This window comes from Pelophylax lessonae (genome assembly GCF_965119305.1).
Source record: "Pelophylax lessonae genome assembly, chromosome: 11".
Classification (NCBI taxonomy): domain Eukaryota; kingdom Metazoa; phylum Chordata; class Amphibia; order Anura; family Ranidae; genus Pelophylax; species Pelophylax lessonae.
In genome coordinates, this window is record NC_138778.1 from 80,148,503 (window position 1) to 80,169,247 (window position 20,745).

Below are 20,745 nucleotides of genomic sequence, written 5' to 3' on the forward strand. Positions count from 1 at the left end.
AGAAGAGACGCCTGAGAGGGGACATGATTGCAATTTATAAATGCTGCAATGGTGATCCCAGCATAGAAAACAAGCTATTCAATTGGAGGGATTGCATGAGGACTCGAGGGCATACAATGCGATTAGAGGAGAATCGCTTTAATCTCAGGCCACGTGGGGGGTTCTTTACTGTTAGGGCTAAAAGATTGTGGAATTCTCTACCACAAGAGGTGGTTTCTGCGGGAAGTATGGTGGCTTTCAAAAGACTCTTAGACTTTCATCTCAAAGATCAGAACATTCAGGGGTATGTGAGATGAGTACGGCCACACACACCTACACAGGTTGAACTGGATGGACTATTGTCTTTATTCAACCTCACCTACTATGTAACTATGTAAATACATACTCATGTATAACAGATACCTTGTATATTTAATACATGACTGTAAACTAGGGGTGCATATACATATATGTATCTATGTGTTACATATACTTGTATTTCGTACTTATAGCCTGAGATGTATTTCCATTGACCTCTGAAGAAGGCCAAGTCCGAAACGCGTCAGTGTATTATATCGAACTCTCTTGCTTTTCATCCCACATCTCCTCTCAAGTAATGTAATATCTAGCCACATGCATTTTAATTGTTATGTTGTTGTTTTGTTTCTTTCATGATATTTTGTATACTTTGACTAAAATTATATTGTTTACTACTAAGTTTACTCTGTAAGGGGTTATTGCCTAAAAAGTCCCACATCCAAGGGGAATTTTTGTCCAGTTATTTATACTATTCCATTTCCAAAAAATATAAATTTTATATATAAATTTACATATTATATATTTTATATTGTTTACCAATTAAATAGAAGTGAACCTTATCTATAGCACTTACAAACATTATCTAAACATTATTTATACTCCATGAATGAGGAAACAGATTTTGATCATGGCTTATTTATTATGAAATTTACTCCCGATGGACACTGTTAAATTGATATGTTATTATGCGTATATATGCAGTTCTCCTACTAATGCAGTGGAGTTTATATTGGCCTTATACTGATGGTTATGATGGAATGTTATTAAGCATTTTGGCTGCAGTTTTAGACTTATTCACTTGTACTGCTTATTGTGTTTTTTATCTAATTTGCTCTGATAGTCCTGGCGGAAATTGGAGACGGGAGAGCTCCTGTTTTAACCCATTATTATAGCGGGGACACGCTCGAGATCCAGTTTCCGGCCTAGACATTCAGGGCGCAGTGAAGGGCGGCGAGTACATCAAAGAGCTCCGTGATGCGTGTGTCTCCACCTCTGAAGATGCTAACGTAGTGACGAAACACGTAAGTTGGAACGCACGTCACGGGAGCCAGGTGGAACGCAAACCGGTTGTCATCGTTCCGCTCCGTCTGTGACGGCGTTTTTTTTACCGTGGAATAGTATGCGTTGGCATTGTTTTTATATGCAAAAATAAAACTTTTTTTAAACGATACTGCACTATTTGGAGCTCTCTTTTCTCACTATACCCGGCTGGATGTGGGTAAAAGGAGGAGAGCAAACTGCCATTATAGCGAGAAGAGGTACTGCACCTGGAGGGGGACCCACCCTGGCCCTGGTGGCCAAACAAGCTTTACCTGGTCTTAATGCCATAAGGTATATAAGACCCACTTTTTCTGGTGAGTAAGCCATTCTTACTACCCTACACGGTGGAATAATGAGTGATACCATAAGGCTGTTTGCACTGAGCACCTGCACTTTATCTCCAATATTGCACAAGAGATATATACTTTTGAACATTTTTCACATTTAAGTCAAGTTATATTGAACTGAAATATTTGAAACACTTATTTTGTGTGTGTAACGCTCTGGGGTTTGATTTAGTGAACTGGATTTGCAGCTGCAGAATTTCCACTCAGTAGTCGTGTAGAGATGTGTTGAATCACCTTATCCAACTCTCCTGACTCATCATAGTGGCTCAGCCTGCTTCAGTATGCACACACACAAACATTCAGAGAAGATGTTGTTGGAGTGACAGATATCTATGCAATAGTATTGAGGTGATATACTGAAGGAATAGGCTTGAGTAGTGATAGCAATTAATGATAGGCACTCAGGTAGTAATGTTGCAGGAGCGATAGCAGATGGTGATAGATAGTATGCAGGAGAGATAGCAGTCATGTACAAGTAATAGGTGGTAGGTGATAGCAGATGAAGTGTACAGGAGATGCTAAGCAAATACAAGGATATAGGTTACTGGTGGTAGTAGGCTCAAGAGCTAGAACTCTAGGTAACGATGCAGGTGATAGATGGTGAAGAGCATGTATCCTAGAGTTTAGTAACAGTTCTTAGTATGCATTAAATGATAGCAAGTGGTTTGGTAGGAAGGGATCCCCTGCGGGGTACTTATCAATAGCTGGTAAGCGAGGTAGAGGATCAGGTAGCGAGGCTCCGGTCAGTCCAGGTATAGGGAAGATAGCTGGAGGGTACGGCAGCATCAGACAGGCATGTATAATGAGCGGTTGCACGAACACCTTGTGAGTGCAGACCGTCGGTTGAAATAGCCGCTCAGAGCGGCGCCTAGTGATGACATCATCAGTTGTTAAAGAGACATGCAGCTATATGCGTTCCACCTACCTAAATGGTGGAACGCAACCCGGAAGTAAGAGGCTAGAAGGTACTGAAAGTACCAGGATCTTACAGTACCCCCCCCTAAGGCCGGCTCCAGAAGGCCTATAGCACTGGTCTCTCAGGGTATTTGGAGTGGAATCTTCGTATAAGCCTGGATGCGTGAACGTCAGAAGCATCCAACCAGGTGTCGTCTTGGGGTCCATAGTTTTTCCATCTGATGAGATATTGGAGTTTTCCTCTGTGGATACGAGAATCCAAAATCTCCCTAATCTCAAATTCTTCTCCCCCTTCAACTTGTACTGGAGGTGGAGGTAAGATGGTAGGTCTAATTCCTTGGTTGGGTATATGTGGCTTTAGTAGAGATACATGGAAAATGGGGTGTATCTTAAGATCCGCCGGTAATGTGAGTCGAACTGCAGATGTTCCTATGAGTTTCTCGATTGGGAAGGGTCCCAAAAACAGAGGTCCAAGCTTTTTACTGGGGATTTTCAACCTCAAGTTTTTTGTAGATAGCCAAACAAGATCCCCAATAGTATATTGAGGAGAAGGTCTTCTAGGAAGGTCGTAGTACCTTTTTTGTTGGCTATGAGCATGTGAGATGGTGGTGTTAAGTAAATCGAAGAGAGTCTTTTATTTGGGTGAGATAGTCAGAGGCTACTGGATTACTTGATGGTAGGATGCGTGGTGGAAGAAGTGTGGGATGAAACCCATAGTTTAGGTAGAACGGACTTTGCTTAGTAGTACTGTGGGTTGCATTATTATAAGCAAATTCCGCCAAAGGGAGGAGGTCCACCCAATCATCCTGTAGGTATGAGGTGTAGCAATGCAAATATTGTTCAATACACTGGTTGACTCTTTCAGTTTATCCATTGGTGATAAGGGTGATAAGGGGAAGTAAGCTTCCGCTCAATACGCAGTATGCGACATAGAGCTTGCCAAAACTTAGAGATGAACTGTGATCCCCGGTCAGATAGAGTCTTTGGAATTCCATGTAGTTTAAACACGTTTCACTAGTAATTCCGCTGTTTCCTTAGATGAAGGTAGTCTGCGAATAGGAATGAAATGTGCCATCTTTGTCAGATGGTCCACTGACACTAAGATGGTAGTAAATCCTTTGGAAGGTGGTAACTCTACTATGAAGTCTAGAGACACAACTTCCCATGGAACTTTGGGTATTGGTAGACTGCAAAGTAGACCAAATGGTTTTGTAGTGTCAATTTTGGACCTTGCACAGATGTCACATGAGGAAACAAATTTCTGTACAGACGTCTTCATTCCAGGCCACCAAAATTGCCTGGTGAGTAAATTAAATGTCTTAGTCATACCCATATGTCCTGCCATAGGTACGTCATGTGATAGTTCTAAAATTTTAGTTCGCCTACCAGGAGGTATGTAGAGTTTGTTGTCAAAGTAGAGGAAGCCTTCTGCATCAGCACTTAGTTGTGGTGGTGGTGAATCCAGTCCTAGACTGTGCAGAATCTCTTCCTTTAAGGAACGAACAACACCAATAATACGATCATGGGGTATTATAGGAAGTGAAGGGATTTCAGCACAGTTATCTTCGGTTAACCGTGATAACGCATCCGCCTTCTTGTTTTTATCTGCAGGAGTGTAGGTCACTAAGAAATTGAATCTTAGGAAGAATAATGACCACCGTACCTGCCGATGGGAAAGGGTCTTGTTGGTCTGAAGGTATTGGAGATTCTTATGATCTGTATATATTAGGGATGCACCGAAATGAAATTCTTGGCCGAAGCCGAAGCCGAATAATAATGAAATGTTTGGCCGAAGGCCGAAGGCCGAATACCGAACGTGGTGTTTCGCATTTTTTCCATTTATTTTGCCAATTTTTTGTCCTCTCTCTTGTCCTCTCATGTCTCTCTCTCTCTCTCTCTTGTCCTCTCACTCTCTCTCTTGTCCTCTCATGTCTCTCTCTCTCTCTCTCTTGTCCTCTCATGTCTCTCTCTCTCCCTAAATGTTACTGTAGGGAATGTGATTCAGTGCACACTGCAGCCTTGTACCATAGGGTTAATGTTAGTGACACTGTAGGGATTGGGAAGGATGTTGGGAATGGAAATCAGGAAGCATGCAGGCAGCCTTGTAAATTTTAATTGCAGATACAGGGCACTGGGCAGGTCAGGGTTAATGTGGTAACATCAATTACTCAGTGACAGTCAGTCAGTGTCAGTGTGGACTCGATCAGATTATACAGTGACAGACAGTCTCTCATAGTGGTGGTAGTAGGAGGCTGGAGGTGGACTAGTAGGAGCCTGGAAAGGAGCACAGCCGCATACATACATTACTCACTCGTGCACTGCAGCCCGCCCCACACATTCAGTGAGTCTTACTCTCCTCCCTAGTTTTTTCAATGGCACATTCAGGAAGCCAATCACGCCGTGAGTAGCGGCACAGCGGAACCAATCAGGTGTGCAGGCACACGTGATTGGTTCGCTGTGCAGCTAATCACGGCGTGATTGGCTCCCTGAATGTGCCATTGAAAAAACTAGGGAGGAGAGTAAGACTCACTGAATGTGTGGGGCGGCTGCAGTGCACGAGTGAGTAATGTATGTATGCTCACCGCTGAAGTGTCCCGGCTTCACGGAAGTCTGTGAGTCCTCCTCCGAGTCCCTTCCCCCTGCCTATGTAAATATCGTGACCTCGGCGATATGAATATCGCCTACGGCCACAGAATGATAGTCGATATCATATCGACTATCGTTCAGCCCTATTGTTCGGCACAAAATTATTCGGCCTTTTGACTTATTCGGCCGAACACCGAAAGTGCTATTTTTTCTATTTTCGGCCGAATAATGTTCGGCCGCCGATTATTCGGTGCATCCCTAGTATATATGAGTATTGGCAACCGGGTACCTTCGAGTAAATGTCGCCAATTTTCAAGTGCCAGTTTTATGGCAAGTAGCTCTTTTTCACCCACTGGGTAGTTCACCTCTGGGCTACTTAGTGATTTAGAGAAGAAAGCAACTGGGTGAAGTGGTGAAGTGTTTGTTGGTCGTTGGGAAAGAACTGCTCCTACAGCCATATTTGACGCATCCACTTCTAGGATGTATTGGAGGGATGGGTCTGGATGGCGTAGTATGGGAGCAGAAGTGAAGCTTAATTTTAACAAGCGGAAAGCTTTATATGCTTCTTCAGACCATTTGTATGTTTTTTTTACACTTGTGAGTTGTGTGAGCGGTCTTACAAAAGAAGAGAAGTTCTTGATGAACTTCCTATAGAAGTTTGAGAACCCGAGGAATCTTCGTAATGCCTTACGAGTTGTTGGTACAGGCCAATCCAGAATACACGATATCTTGCTCATATCCATCTTAATGCCATTCTTTGATATGATGTATCCTAGGAATAATACTTCTTCCTTATGGAATAGGCATTTCTTCAGCTTTACATATAAATTGTGTGCGAGTAATCTGGACAACACAAGTCGTACATGTCTTACATGTTCAGACAAGGATTGAGAGTAAATGAGTATGTCATCCAGATATACCACAACACAAACATCGAGTAGGTCTCTGAAGATGTCATTTATAAACCGCTGGAATGCTGCGGGAGCATTACACAATCCAAAGGGCATCACTAGATATTCAAATAGTCCGTATCTAGTTCTGAATGCCGTCTTCCACTCATCCCCATCACGGATGCGGATGAGATTGTAAGCCCCTTTTAGGTCCAACTTTGAAAAGTAAGTGGCTCCACACACTTGTTCAATGAGTTCCGGAATGAGAGGTAAAGGATAGCGATCCTTTATTGTGATAGTATTTAACTGCCTATAGTCAATGATAGGCCTGAGACTTAGATCCTTATTGCGGACAAAGAAAAGTCCTGCAGCTGTGGAAAAAGTAGAGGGTCTAATAAACCCTTTCGCTAAATTCTCATCTAAGTATTCCTTAAGATGAGAAAGTTCATCCTGAGATAGAGGATAAACATGTCCGAAAGGTAGTTTACTGTTAGGGAGTAGATTGATACAACAATCATAGTCCCTATGGGGAGGCAATACTTGAGCATTTTTCTCAAGGAAGTCTTCTGACAAATCCTGATAGCATGGTGGTGGTGTGATTTCATCTGACACCATGGACAGGATTTTTTTATAAGATTGGAGGTTACACGTGGTCTCGCAATAGTGAGAGGGGAAGGTTAGTGTCCGCGTTTTCCAATCAATGTTTGGTTGATGTATGTGTAACCAGGGAAGCCCCAAAATAATGGGAAAATGTGGTGAAGGTAATACATCAAAGGTGGTGGTCTCAACATGAGACTCGTTAGTAGTAACAAGAAGTGCTTGTGTTTGATTGGTAATTGGACCAGAAGATAACGGAATACCGTTAATTAAACTGACAGACAGGAATAGGTTTTGAAATAATAGGTATTTTATTCAAAGCAACAAAACTAGTGTCAATGTAGTTCCCACAAGATCCTGTATCGATCATAGCCTTGGTAGTGATTCTATTTTGGTCCCACTGTAAGATCAAATGAATGAAAAGATAGGGATTAGAAAAAGAAGTCGTTAATCCCCCCAGTAATACATATGAACACTCACCCTCTTTTTTGAGGACAAGGGGACAGACGCTTATCAGATGATCAGCGGATGCACAATACATGCAGAGATTTTGAGATTTTCTCCTGGCTCGTTCAACAGACGATAATGGTGGGCGTATAATTCCTACCTCCATAGGGGTAGGGTCAGAGGACGAAAACCGAGAAGGATTGGGTAATGGTACTCCCATTTTCTCAGCCTTCCTTTCTCGTAAACGTCTGTCAATATTGATGCTGAGTTAAAAAATGCAAGAACAGGTTGATGGCGCTGCCAGTATATACCTGCTAATCCGTTTGCTTTCTAATGATGCTAAAATAAATGTTAAATATAGAATTAATAAAGTGTCTTGTGCTTCATAAATAAATATTGAATATGAAATAAAGTGTCAGGTGCTTCATACTAATGAAAAAAATCTGGGGTTAAGTGCAAGAAATAGGTGATCCAATTCTGTGAAAATGTACAATTTTACTGGTGCAAGCTCCAAGTATAAATAAATAAATTAGTTCCTAGGTGAGTGAACCTTAAAAATAAGTAAGCCAACCTAGAAAGGATTGGTAAAAATATATTGAATCAACCTAAAATCATATATTATTACATACGTGAACTGTGAAATCTTTAAAAAGTGAAATCCTTAAAAAGTGCAAACTCTACAATAGGAAGCATCAAATGTTAAAACGCAGGTATATAAATAAGACGCTAAAGATGTAACATCAGAACTACAGGTACTGGTAAGTCCGTAATGGCTAAAAGTCCTAGAGGAAAGGTGGGTCCCACTATGGTGAAACACTCCCTAGATTAGGGGTGCAAAATGACTGGTGCAGGTGCTCTGGCAGAAATTATGGTGATGCTCGAATGCCGGTGACCATTCAGTGCTCCCCGCACCCCTTGGACCGCACTCACCAGATTTGATCACCCCTGCAGGGGTATCAAGCCTTGGATAAATAATCCTGGGGGTCCCCTTTTTACTGTATCGCTAGTATGGTCCAATGTCCTGCCCGAGTCCTCCGTATCGGGGTCCTTACAATTAGGATCCACGGGTATATATGTGGGGGAAGAAGGCTTCACATAGAGTAGTACCGTTTTTGTAAAAAGACTTTATTAAATCAAAAATGGGTACTTACAAACGTGATGAGTGAATAGGCAGGTAAAAACAATAATCGTTGCGGACTTCCGGGACGCCGTGCGAGCCACGGTCCGGATGTGCGTTCCACTTGGGCGGATGTGGCGTGATGACGCCATCACGCCACATCCACCCAAGTGGAACGCACAGAGCATCACCATAATTTCTGCCAGAGCACCTGCACCAGTCACTTTTTGCACCCCTAATCTAGGGAGTGTTTCACCATAGTGGGACCCACCTTTCCTCTAGGACTTTTAGCCATTACGGACTTACCAGTACCTGTAGTTCTGATGTTACATCTTTAACGTCTTATTTATATACCTGCGTTTTAACATTTGATGCTTCCTATTGTAGAGTTTGCACTTTTTAAGGATTTCACTTTTTAAAGATTTCACAGTTCACGTATGTAATAATATATGATTTTAGGTTGATTCAATATATTTTTACCAATCCTTTCTAGGTTGGCTTACTTATTTTTAAGGTTCACTCACCTAGGAACTAATTTATTTATTTATACTTGGAGCTTGCACCAGTAAAATTGTACATTTTTCACAGAATTGGATCACCTATTTCTTGCACTTAACCCCAGATTTTTTTCATTAGTATGAAGCACCTGACACTTTATTTCATATTCAATATTTATTTATGAAGCACAAGACACTTTATTAATTCTATATTTAACATTTATTTTAGCATCATTATAAAGCAAACGGATTAGCAGGTATATACTGGCAGCGCCATCAACCTGTTCTTGCATTTTTTATCTGACTATACTCCTAGGAATATAGTGTACAGGTGGGCTGCAGCCAGCATCAACTTTAATTATCCTAAGCGCGGATTTTTTTTTCATTTCATTGATGCTGAGTTGTATTAAGGCATCCAAAGTGCCAGGTAAATCCGCTCGGGCGAGCTCGTCTTTAACGGCTTCGGATAACCCGAGCCTGAACTGGGTTCGAAGAGATGCATCATTCCACCCTGAATCAAGGGTCCATCTCTTGAACTCTGCTACGAAGTCTTCAACAGGTCTCCTTCCCTGTCCTAAAGCCCTCAATTGGGTGTCAGCAGTACTCTGCCTGTTTGGGTCTTCATACAGGCTAGAAAGTTCTGCTAGGAACGCAGGATAGGAGTTGAAAAGAGGGTCATTTTTCTCAAAGAAAGAGTCTGCCCAAGCCAGTGGATCACCTGACAAATATGAGATAGTGGTACAGACTTTAATTTGGTCTGTATTGTAAGTACGAGGTTTTAAATTAAAAAGCAATTGACATGCGTTTTTAAATTCACTAAATTTTTTCCGATCACCTGTAAACACTTGTGGAGGGTTTATTTTGGGCTCACGGGGTTGAGCAGCAGTGAGCTGTGACACACGGGCTACCTGCTGTCTCAAAGTCTGATTTTCTTTTTGCACTTCGGTAAGAGTAACAATTAATGCATCTACCTTTTGTGTTAGGTGCATCACATGAGTGGCTAATTCTGCTGAATCCATTTTTTCAGGTTCGTGCAATCTGTAACGCTCTGGGGTTTGATTTAGTGAACTGGATTTGCAGCTGCAGAATTTCCACTCAGTAGTCGTGTAGAGATGTGTTGAATCACCTTATCCAACTCTCCTGACTCATTATTTCTGCCAGAGCACCTGCACCAGTCACTTTTTGCACCCCTAATCTAGGGAGTGTTTCACCATAGTGGGACCCACCTTTCCTCTAGGACTTTTAGCCATTACGGACTTACCAGTACCTGTAGTTCTGATGTTACATCTTTAACGTCTTATTTATATACCTGCGTTTTAACATTTGATGCTTCCTATTGTAGAGTTTGCACTTTTTAAGGATTTCACTTTTTAAAGATTTCACAGTTCACGTATGTAATAATATATGATTTTAGGTTGATTCAATATATTTTTACCAATCCTTTCTAGGTTGGCTTACTTATTTTTAAGGTTCACTCACCTAGGAACTAATTTATTTATTTATACTTGGAGCTTGCACCAGTAAAATTGTACATTTTTCACAGAATTGGATCACCTATTTCTTGCACTTAACCCCAGATTTTTTTCATTAGTATGAAGCACCTGACACTTTATTTCATATTCAATATTTATTTATGAAGCACAAGACACTTTATTAATTCTATATTTAACATTTATTTTAGCATCATTATAAAGCAAACGGATTAGCAGGTATATACTGGCAGCGCCATCAACCTGTTCTTGCATTTTTTATCTGACTATACTCCTAGGAATATAGTGTACAGGTGGGCTGCAGCCAGCATCAACTTTAATTATCCTAAGCGCGGATTTTTTTTTCATTTCATTGATGCTGAGTTGTATTAAGGCATCCAAAGTGCCAGGTAAATCCGCTCGGGCGAGCTCGTCTTTAACGGCTTCGGATAACCCGAGCCTGAACTGGGTTCGAAGAGATGCATCATTCCACCCTGAATCAAGGGTCCATCTCTTGAACTCTGCTACGAAGTCTTCAACAGGTCTCCTTCCCTGTCCTAAAGCCCTCAATTGGGTGTCAGCAGTACTCTGCCTGTTTGGGTCTTCATACAGGCTAGAAAGTTCTGCTAGGAACGCAGGATAGGAGTTGAGAAGAGGGTCATTTTTCTCAAAGAAAGAGTCTGCCCAAGCCAGTGGATCACCTGACAAATATGAGATAGTGGTACAGACTTTAATTTGGTCTGTATTGTAAGTACGAGGTTTTAAATTAAAAAGCAATTGACATGCGTTTTTAAATTCACTAAATTTTTTCCGATCACCTGTAAACACTTGTGGAGGGTTTATTTTGGGCTCACGGGGTTGAGCAGCAGTGAACTGTGACACACGGGCTACCTGCTGTCTCAAAGTCTGATTTTCTTTTTGCACTTCGGTAAGAGTAACAATTAATGCATCTACCTTTTGTGTTAGGTGCATCACATGAGTGGCTAATTCTGCTGAATCCATTTTTTCAGGTTCGTGCAATCTGTAACGCTCTGGGGTTTGATTTAGTGAACTGGATTTGCAGCTGCAGAATTTCCACTCAGTAGTCGTGTAGAGATGTGTTGAATCACCTTATCCAACTCTCCTGACTCATCATAGTGGCTCAGCCTGCTTCAGTATGCACACACACAAACACTCAGAGAAGATGTTGTTGGAGTGACAGATATCTATGCAATAGTATTGAGGTGATATACTGAAGGAATAGGCTTGAGTAGTGATAGCAATTAATGATAGGCACTCAGGTAGTAATGTTGCAGGAGCGATAGCAGATGGTGATAGATAGTATGCAGGAGAGATAGCAATCATGTACAAGTAATAGGTGGTAGGTGATAGCAGATGACGTGTACAGGAGATGCTAAGCAAATACAAGGATATAGGTTACAGGTGGTAGTAGGCTCAAGAGCTAGCACTCTAGGTAACGATGCAGGTGATAGATGGTGAAGAGCATGTATCCTAGAGTTTAGTAACAGTTCTTAGTATGCAGTAAATGATAGCAAGTGGTTTGGTAGGAAGGGATCCCCTGTGGGGTACTTATCACTAGCTGGTAAGCGAGGTAGAGGATCAGGTAGCGAGGCTCCGGTCAGTCCAGGTATAGGGAAGATAGCTGGAGGGTACGGCAGCATCAGACAGGCATGTATAATGAGCGGTTGCACGAACACCTTGCGAGTGCAGACCGTCGGTTGAAATAGCCGCTCAGAGCGGCGCCTAGTGATGACATCATCAGTTGTTAGAGACATGCAGCTATATGCGTTCCACCTACCTAAATGGTGGAACGCAACCCGGAAGTAAGAGGCTAGAAGGTACTGAAAGTACCAGGATCTTACAGTGTGTTGTATTTATTTATTGCTTTGTATCATATATGCATAGTTTGCACTTCAATATTTATGCACTTTATCCTTAAGTCATTTTTGAAAGCATCACCATTACTAATATTAAGCAAGCGCTATAGGCAGCCTTTCCTACTAAGGCTATACATATTCATTTACTCACCTTTTAGTATAGCAGCTGCATTTCACAGTTAACACCTTTCCCATTTATATTAGTGGCCCATTGGCACAAATGGGATATAACAGTATATCATATCTACATCAGGACCCGGTGCCTTACCTGGCTTAGTGGAATTGAGGGCTTGCTCTACGTCTGGCAGTGTGACGGGAGTCTCCATAGCCTCTATGACTTTTCAAGGAAGTCTAGCCAACTGAGAAGAGTTGATATATTCCTCCATTCTGGCTATTGGTGAAGTCTGGATCTTGAGTTGGTAAAGAGAAGCATAATAGTCCCAGGAAAGCCTGCATTATGTGTTTAGGTCATCTTATGACTGTGAGGGGACATAATATGGGGGATGTATGTAGCTGATCTTGGGTCCCTGACTGACCTTGCTAACAGCTTCCCACATTTATCACCCGACTCGAAATAGATTTTCCTGCATCTCTGGAGAGCCGCCTTCACCTTGTAATGTAGAAGATCCGTGATTTGCTTACGGGTGGCCCCTAACTCCAGGGCAAGAGCGGGAGTAGGGGCTTGTTTGTGTTTAGATTCCAGGGCGTGAAGGTTAGACAACATTTAATAAAATTTTGCATTCCTCTCCTTCTTCAGTCTAGCACCATGCTTAATCAGCACCCCTCTAATGACAGCCTGATGAGCTTCCCAAAGAATCCCTCTATCACAAACCGGCTGGTTGTTGGATAAAAAATAAGACTGCAATTCCCTATTGACGTCCTCAAGGACTTCCGGGACTTGCCAGCAAGCTTTCGTTTAATTTCCAGATCCTGGTCTTAGAAGAAGGGATCTCTGAAATCGCATAAGAGGGCAGGACTGGCGCGTTAATCCAACCATGTGATGTCCCCAATGGAGGTACTATGAACTGCATGCAATTGAGTGTGAGGTATCAGGAAAAAATTAATCCTGGAGTCGGTGCCATGTGGAGAAGAGAAAAAAGTATATTCCCTCTCACCGGAGTGCTGCAGCCTCCAAACATCAATCAATTGGGCCCTGTGTAGAGTCTGGGCAATACGCTTGCCAGCCTTAGGGGGCAGTGAGGAAGAGCCCGTCAACGAGTCCGCAGATGGAATCAAAGGAATGTTGAAGTCCCCCCCCCCCCCCCCAAATCAGTTGGCCCTCCACAAACTCCATCAAGCAGTCAAGGGTGTGGGCAAGAAAAGAGTCCTGTCTAGAATTGGGTGCATAAAGGGAAGCCAGGGTCACCGGAATATCATCTATTAAGCCCTTAACAAAAGCAAACCGCACCTCAGCGTCCAGCTGAGCCTCTTGCAGTGTCCAAGGGATTTTACTAGATATCAATATAGCGACCCCTCTCGTCTTAGACTCTGCATTAGTTGATTTATATGTTAACGGAAAAAATCTATTTTTGAGAATAGGTATCTTGTCTGTCTGGAAATGTGTTTCCTGGATAAAGGCAACATCCACCCTCAGGCGTTTCAAATCATTTAGGAGAATACGTAGTTTTTCAGGGATATTAAGGCCCTTCGCATTCAGCGACATTGTTGTAAGATCATCCATTGTATAGGGGAGAGGAAGAGAAGGGGGGGGTAAAAAAAAGGGATGGAGGAGGAGGGCATGATGAGTGAAAGAGAGGAAGGTAGTGAGTAAAGAGAGACAAGTAAAGAAGAGAAAGAGTCAAAGATAGAAAAAAGGAAGAGGGAAAAGATATGGGAACAGGAGGCCCGAAGCCTAAAGTGTGCTACTGGTCTAAGTAGAGCAAACCTAAGTTTGCAAGAGCACAGGGTGACTATAGTCACAAACAACGTGTGCTGTCCTATGTGGGGATATGGAAGGACCAAACCTGAGCAGGGAGCCCCTCCCGCCACCCCCCCCCCAAACCCAACATAGTTGAAAACGGCATAACCAATAAGAAAAAAGGAAGACCAGACTGGCTTGTATGACAGAACTGTGTCATGCGGCCCCGCCTTCAGGGATCTGATATCGAGCCCCCGTGGCATAATTGCCGTCCCGTATAGTGCAGAATGCCATCATAGTGCAACATCATTATTAAACAACAACAAAAAAAAAAGGGCGGGGAAAACCCCCCACAATAGCCCCCTCATGCCAATTCCTGCCACCCCCTCCATACCCCCCCCCCTCACTCCCAAGCATGGATAAGTTCCAATGATGAAACTCTTCTCCGCAGATAATGAGAGAATTCCACCGGCCCCAGCAGGTGGACTCCTAGGAGCAGTTATTAACCAAAAGGAGTCTAAGCCATGGCATACCAGACTGACAGCGTGGGTGAGAGTGGCAAGTCCCAGAACAAAGCCATCAGACTGATGAGAGTAATGGAAGCCAAGTTGGTCAGTCAGATCAAAAGTTAACCCACGTGCTTCCTCCACCGCCGATGTGTGCAATCTTCTAGCTCTCTGCGGTCTAGGTGGTAAACCTCTCCCCGGCGCCGGTACAGTCTTCTCAGTGCCCCACCCCAGCAGTGGAAGTAACCAGTTCGGCACAGAGATGGGCTCCACACCCATGAAGGTGAACAATGAGGGCAGATCGCCTAGTGTGCAGAGAGTGAAACCTCGCTGATCCTTCCTGAAGGTCGTCGAGAGAGGGTAGCCCCATTTATAGGTCAGACCCAACCGGTGGGCCAGATCTAGGAGAGGCCGGAGAATAGCCCTCCGCTGCAGAGTCGCTTTAGACCAGGCAACACTTTGATCGAAGCCCCATCAAATTCCACCTCACCCGTTTCCCATGCCTTGCTCAGAATTCTCTCCTCGAGGTAGTAATGGTGAAGGCGGCAGATCACATCCCGTGGCTTAGCCGGATCCGACGGTCTCGGGCCCAGAGCTCTGTGTATGCGGTCGAATTCTGGCCTTTCAGGAATGTTCAAATCAGGCAATAGGTGGAAGACCGTGGCAGCGATCTCTGCCAGGTTTTCAGAAGGAAGTGGCCTCTGGGATACCTAAGGCGAAGGTTGTTGCGGCGGCTTCTGTCCTCCAGCTGCAGCTGCATAGCCATCGCAGTCTCACCCTGGGTCACCTGGGCCAACTCAAGCATTTTCACCCTGTCCTCCGGGAAAGATAGAGAGGCCTTCCCCAGCCATCAGTTGGGTAGCCACCGTCTGCATCTCCTCCCGCAGCGACTGACGAACCCGTCTTTTGAGTCTCCTCAATCCAGTCCGCTAGCATCTCAATGTCAGCCCTGGTAGGGAGGGCCAAGAGAAGTGACAGAAGCTCTGCATCCGCACGTAATGACAGGGGTTGGCAGGCAGTCAACCGTCCCTCCGACCTGAAGTCCGCTGGGATGTCCGACGGCGTCTCTAAACCCAAAGAGACCACTGGAGAGGCCGGAGAATTAATAGAGAGTGAGGCCACCCGTGGCCCTCCACGTGTCGCGCCCATCTTGGAGGCTGGAGTCACTGAACCCGGACTCGGGAAGAAACGCTGAATTTCCCCGGTCTGCTTGGGTGGGCGGGTGTCGGTAGAGGAGATTTCCGCTTCTTAGCCGAGATCATATTTAGAGAAAAAGATCGATATTAGCTGAGTTGTAAGGGTGACGGATCGGAGCACTCCTGAGATGCTCATGTCCAAGCCACGCCCCCCTGCACTAATATATATATATATATATATATATAATTTTTTTTTTTATTTTGGTTCTAACACTATAGGGACATGCACAGAGCAGCGCCAAACCCATTTCCTGTTTAAAATTCCAAATTAAAACCTTATATTTCCTAAAAATCTCTATAAAAATGATTTGGGTGTGTGCAAATTAGTCATAGAATTATTGTTGAGTTAACTGACGCATGCTGATGCTGCTAACATTTTGGCTGGGCAACTAGGGATTAATGCTGTTTTTGTGAAATTCAAATACAAAGTTCAGCTTTAACTGACGCTCTTTTATTTTCCAGATAAGATGCTGAAGGAGCTGATTGAGCCTTATGAGAAGAGAGCTAATAAACTGGCTCAGTTCCTGGTCGATGTGAAGCCCTCTCTTTTATATGACATAGTACCTATATCGGATCCTTATGGCCCTTCAATAACTGACCCAGACCTGAAATGCATTGTGGTCAGTGAAGAGACTCGTAAGGGAGGACTCTCTGTGAACAGGAGGCGTCTAGAAAATGTAATCCTTGCCTATTGCTTTATGAAAGATTATCTTGTTTTGCTGTACATTTTTGTTTAGGAAATTGATTATTTTAGTTCAATAGTAGACATTACTTTGTAAAAGTGGGTTTTATTTTCTTTCAGTACTAAAATTAAGAATGATTGGGAATTTCATAAATCTGAAAAATGTAATGCATTAAAGTGCAGACAGCAGAAGGCAAACAGCTGTCTGTAAAATGATATAGAGCTCCAATGTTTTGATTAGATCACAGTCCTAAGAATTTGTCGGGTGAAGGACACACTCCCTGCTTAGCTCTTAAAGTAATTATTATTCTTATTCTACAGGATTTATATAGTAGCAACAGTTTGCGCAGCGCTTTACAATATGAGGGAAGACAATACAGTTACAATACAATTCAATACAGGAGGAATTAGAGGACCCTGCTCGTTGGAGCTTACAATCTAGAAGGGAGGGTCAAGTGAAACAGAAGGCAATAACTGTGGGGGATGAGCTGATGGAGAAAATGGAAGTATGGTTGTTAGGTGTGGGTAGGATAGCCTTCTCTGAAAAGGAGGGTTTTCAGGGATTGTCTATAAGCTAATAGAGTAGGAGATAATCAGACAGATTGGGGTAAGGAGTTCAATAGGATTGTTGAGGCTCTGCAAAAGTCTTGGAGGTGAGCATGGGAGGAGGTGACGGGGGAGCTAGAGAGCAGGAAGTTTTGAGAGGAACGAAGAGATTGATTACAGACTAGGCTAGTGATGTAGCTGGGGGCTAAATTGTGGATGGCTTTGTAAGATGTTGTTAGTATTTTGAATTTAATTTGTTGGGTGAGTGGAAGCCAGTAAAGGGATTGACAGAGAGGAGTAGCGGACACTGAGCGTTTGGTAAGGTGGATGAGTCTGGCAGCAGCATTCATGATGGTATGTGTTATACCTGAAGGGTTTCACATGTACTGTCACTTTAAGGCTGGCTCCACCCAGGAGTGATGACAAGGGGCAGAGTGGCCATCTTGGAGACATGTAGGGGATGTGTGGTTATACAGAGCTGTCCTGTAATGCCTGTTGTAGTGTACAGAGAGTACTGAATAAACAAAAGTTGTTCCAGATCAGAGTCCTGTGTCTCTCACAACACGGAGAATATAACAGTGGCGACGAGGATGGGATTTACAAGGTTACTGTCCGTGTGAGAAAAGAAAAGAAGGAAAAAAACTCTGGATTTTCAGCTGGATACAAACACCCACAGAGCTCAGCAGGAAAATGTCATTGATCGGGACATTAAGTGAATTTGATGGAGAACAGACAACGTGGAGTTCCTGGATTGAGAGACTAGAACAATATTTTTATGCAAATGCCATCCCAGGCGACAGGCAAGTAGCAGTATTTCTGACACTGGTATGTGCTAGGACATATGACACTCTTAGGGATCTCCTTTTCCCTGAAAAACCAGCAACTAAGACTTTGGCAGAGCTCCTAACACTGTTAGGGAATCACTTCCAGCCTAAACCACTGGAGATTGCAGAAAGATTCCGGTTCTTTCAGCGGCAGCAGCAGCCGGGTGAAGATATTAAGGCTTATGTGCTCGCCCTTCGCAGATTAGCCTCAACCTGTTCTTTTGGGGAGTACTTACCGACTGCACTGAGGGATAAGTTTGTCATGGGACTAAATAGTGAGTCTAGCCAAAAGAGACTGTTAACAGAGAAAGATCTTACCCTTACAAAGGCAATTGAGATAGCTTCAGTGATGGAAATGGCTGTGAAAGATAGAGGCATTGAACCCCCAGAGCAGAAGGGAAGAGGTTAAAGAGGAAGTTTTCAGAAAAGCAGTCAAGCTAACAGCAGCTAACTGTAACTATAGACCCTCACCAAACCGGGAGTCAGCTTTCTACCGTTGTGGGAATACAGACCATGATCACAAAGTCTGCCGGTTTAAGGATCAGCTCTGTCATAATTGTGGTAAGGCAGGCCATCTGAAACGAGTCTGCCGGAGTAAGAAGGTGCGAAATAAACAACCTCTGAACACCAGGACAAAGGCATATATGGTGGGAAGATATACATCGTCATCTGAATCAGAGGATGAGGAAGTGCTCCACAGATTGGACATACAACATATGCATTCAGCACCCTCAGCAATGACTGTAGAGGTAACCGTGGAAGGAAAGAAACTCAAGATGGATGTAGACACAGGAGCAGCAGTTTCAGTTATCACCCAGAAACAATGGAGAAAACTTCTGATCCGAACAACTGTCCGTCCAACACCAATCAAACTGCAGACATACTCAAAGCAGATACTCCACCCACTGGGGTACGTGAAAGTACAGGTATCCTACAAGGGTCAGACAAAGAGAATGCCATTGTATATCCTAGAACATGGGGGACCCCCTGTCTTTGGGAGAGACTGCATTGCTCACTTTGGCATTCCAGACATCGCCATAAACCCCTGCAACACCGTGACCATCCCATCAAGAGATAAAGAGGGATGGGTGGAATCCCTGAAACAGCGATTCCCACAAGTCTTTGATCACCATTTGGGAAAAATAAAGCATGACTGTGTGAGACTCAGGCTGAAACCCAATGCCCAGCCTAAGTTCTTCAAAGCTCGGACGGCACCTTTCGCACTCCGAGCAGGTGTGGAAGCTGAACTAAGCCGGCTGGAGGAACAAGGTGTCATCTCAAAGGTAGAGCACAGTGAGTGGGCATCACCAGTTGTACCAGTAAAGAAAGCGAATGGGGACTTGCGCATTTGCGGCGATTTCCGCATGGCACTAAATTCTCAACTGGAGATAGACCAGACCAGTATCCTCTACCCAGAGTAGATGACATTTTTGCCTCTTGCAGGAGGTCAAAAGTTCACCAAGCTTGATCTCAGGCAAGCTTATTTACAGTTTGAGGTCCACCCTTCGTCCCGCAAGTTTCTAACCATCAACACTCACAAGGGACTGTATGAATACAATCGGATGGTGTTTGGGGTAGCCTTCGCCCCAGCCATTTGGCAACGCAAAATGGATGAGATTTTGGTGGACATTCCTTTCACACAGTGCCTGTTAGATTACATACTCATCACGGGCCTGATGGACCAGGAACACAAGCGTAAAGTGGAGCTTGTGTTGGCGAGACTCCAAGAGCAGGGTCTAAAAGTGAACTTAGCGAAATGCCAATTCATGGTACCTAAATTGGAGTTTTGTGGCCACCTTGTGGATGCAGAGGGTATACACACCATGGAAGCCAGCCCCAACCAACGTCCAACAGCTGCGATCATACCTGGGCTTGCTGAACTATTACCACAAATTCCTGCCGGATCTAGCACACACTTTGTTTCCATTAAACAAGCTTTTGGAGAAACACTCCAGATGGAACTGGTTGGCTGCATGCCAACGTGCTTTTGAAGTTTCTAAGTGAAAGCTGTTGGCGTCACGCATGCTCGTGCACTATGACCTCCAAAGGCCTCTCACCTTGGCTTGTGATGCCTCACCCTAAGGTCTAGGGGCTGTACTATCTCACGTTTTACCAGATGGGTCAGAGAAACCTGTGGCATTCGCCTCCAGGTCCTTGACAAAAGCAGAAAGCAATTACTCTCACATTGACAAAGAGGCTCTAGCGCTCATATGGGCAATTAAGAAGTTTCATCTTTACCTGTATGGTAGGGAATTCACCATACTGACTGATCATAAACCACTCCTTCAGATCTTTAGCCCTGACAAAGGCATCTCCCAGACGACTGCGGCCCGTCTTCAACGCTATGCTCTATTCTTGGGAGCATATAGCTACAAAATCCAGTATCGCAGCCATGATGCTAATGCAGACGCCATGTCCCGTCTGACAAGGACATTAACAGACTCTTCTCCACCTGTCAAGAGTTGTCGTTACACCAGCCTGTCCTTTCTGTCTTCCGGGGAAGTAGCAGCCCATACAGCCAAGGATACCTTCCTTAAGACAATATTCTCCTGGGTACGGTACGGTTGGCCGGCAACTATCACACAGGATTATGAACCTTACTTCCGTAGGCGTCTGGAATTAACTGTGGCTGGCAACTGTGTTTTATGGGGAGACCGAGTGATCGTTCCACAGACCCTCAGGAGACACATTCTGGACTTGCTACATACTGGTCATCCCGGGGGCACACGTATGAATCCAAAAGCTCGAGGCTATGTGTGGTGGCCGAACCTCGACTCCGATATCACGACATATGTGAATGCGTGTGCTGGATGTGCACAAACTGCAAGAGACCCTCCTCGAGGGTGCGTCCAGCCCTGGACTTGGCCCACGGTTCCCTGGTTTTGCCTACACTTGGACTTTGCAGGCCCGATCAGAGGACACACCTTTTTGATCATTATTGATGCCCATTCATAGTGGCCTGAGGTCATTCCTGTTACCCAGCCGACGACTAAGGTGACGATTTCCATACTGTTGCATCTCGCTGCTACGTTTGGATACCCCAGAGAAATTGT

At 44.0% G+C, this 20,745-nt stretch overlaps 1 protein-coding gene across 1 annotated transcript in view; it reads left to right on the forward strand.

The window, feature by feature from the left end:
- Positions 1-20,745, forward strand: part of COASY (Coenzyme A synthase) — a 634,994-nt gene that overhangs the window by 245,461 nt on the left and 368,788 nt on the right. The window contains exon 3 of the mRNA XM_082272521.1: positions 16,103-16,317. Within this exon, the coding sequence (XP_082128647.1) occupies positions 16,103-16,317 (215 nt within the window). The remainder of the gene's footprint in view (positions 1-16,102; positions 16,318-20,745) is intronic.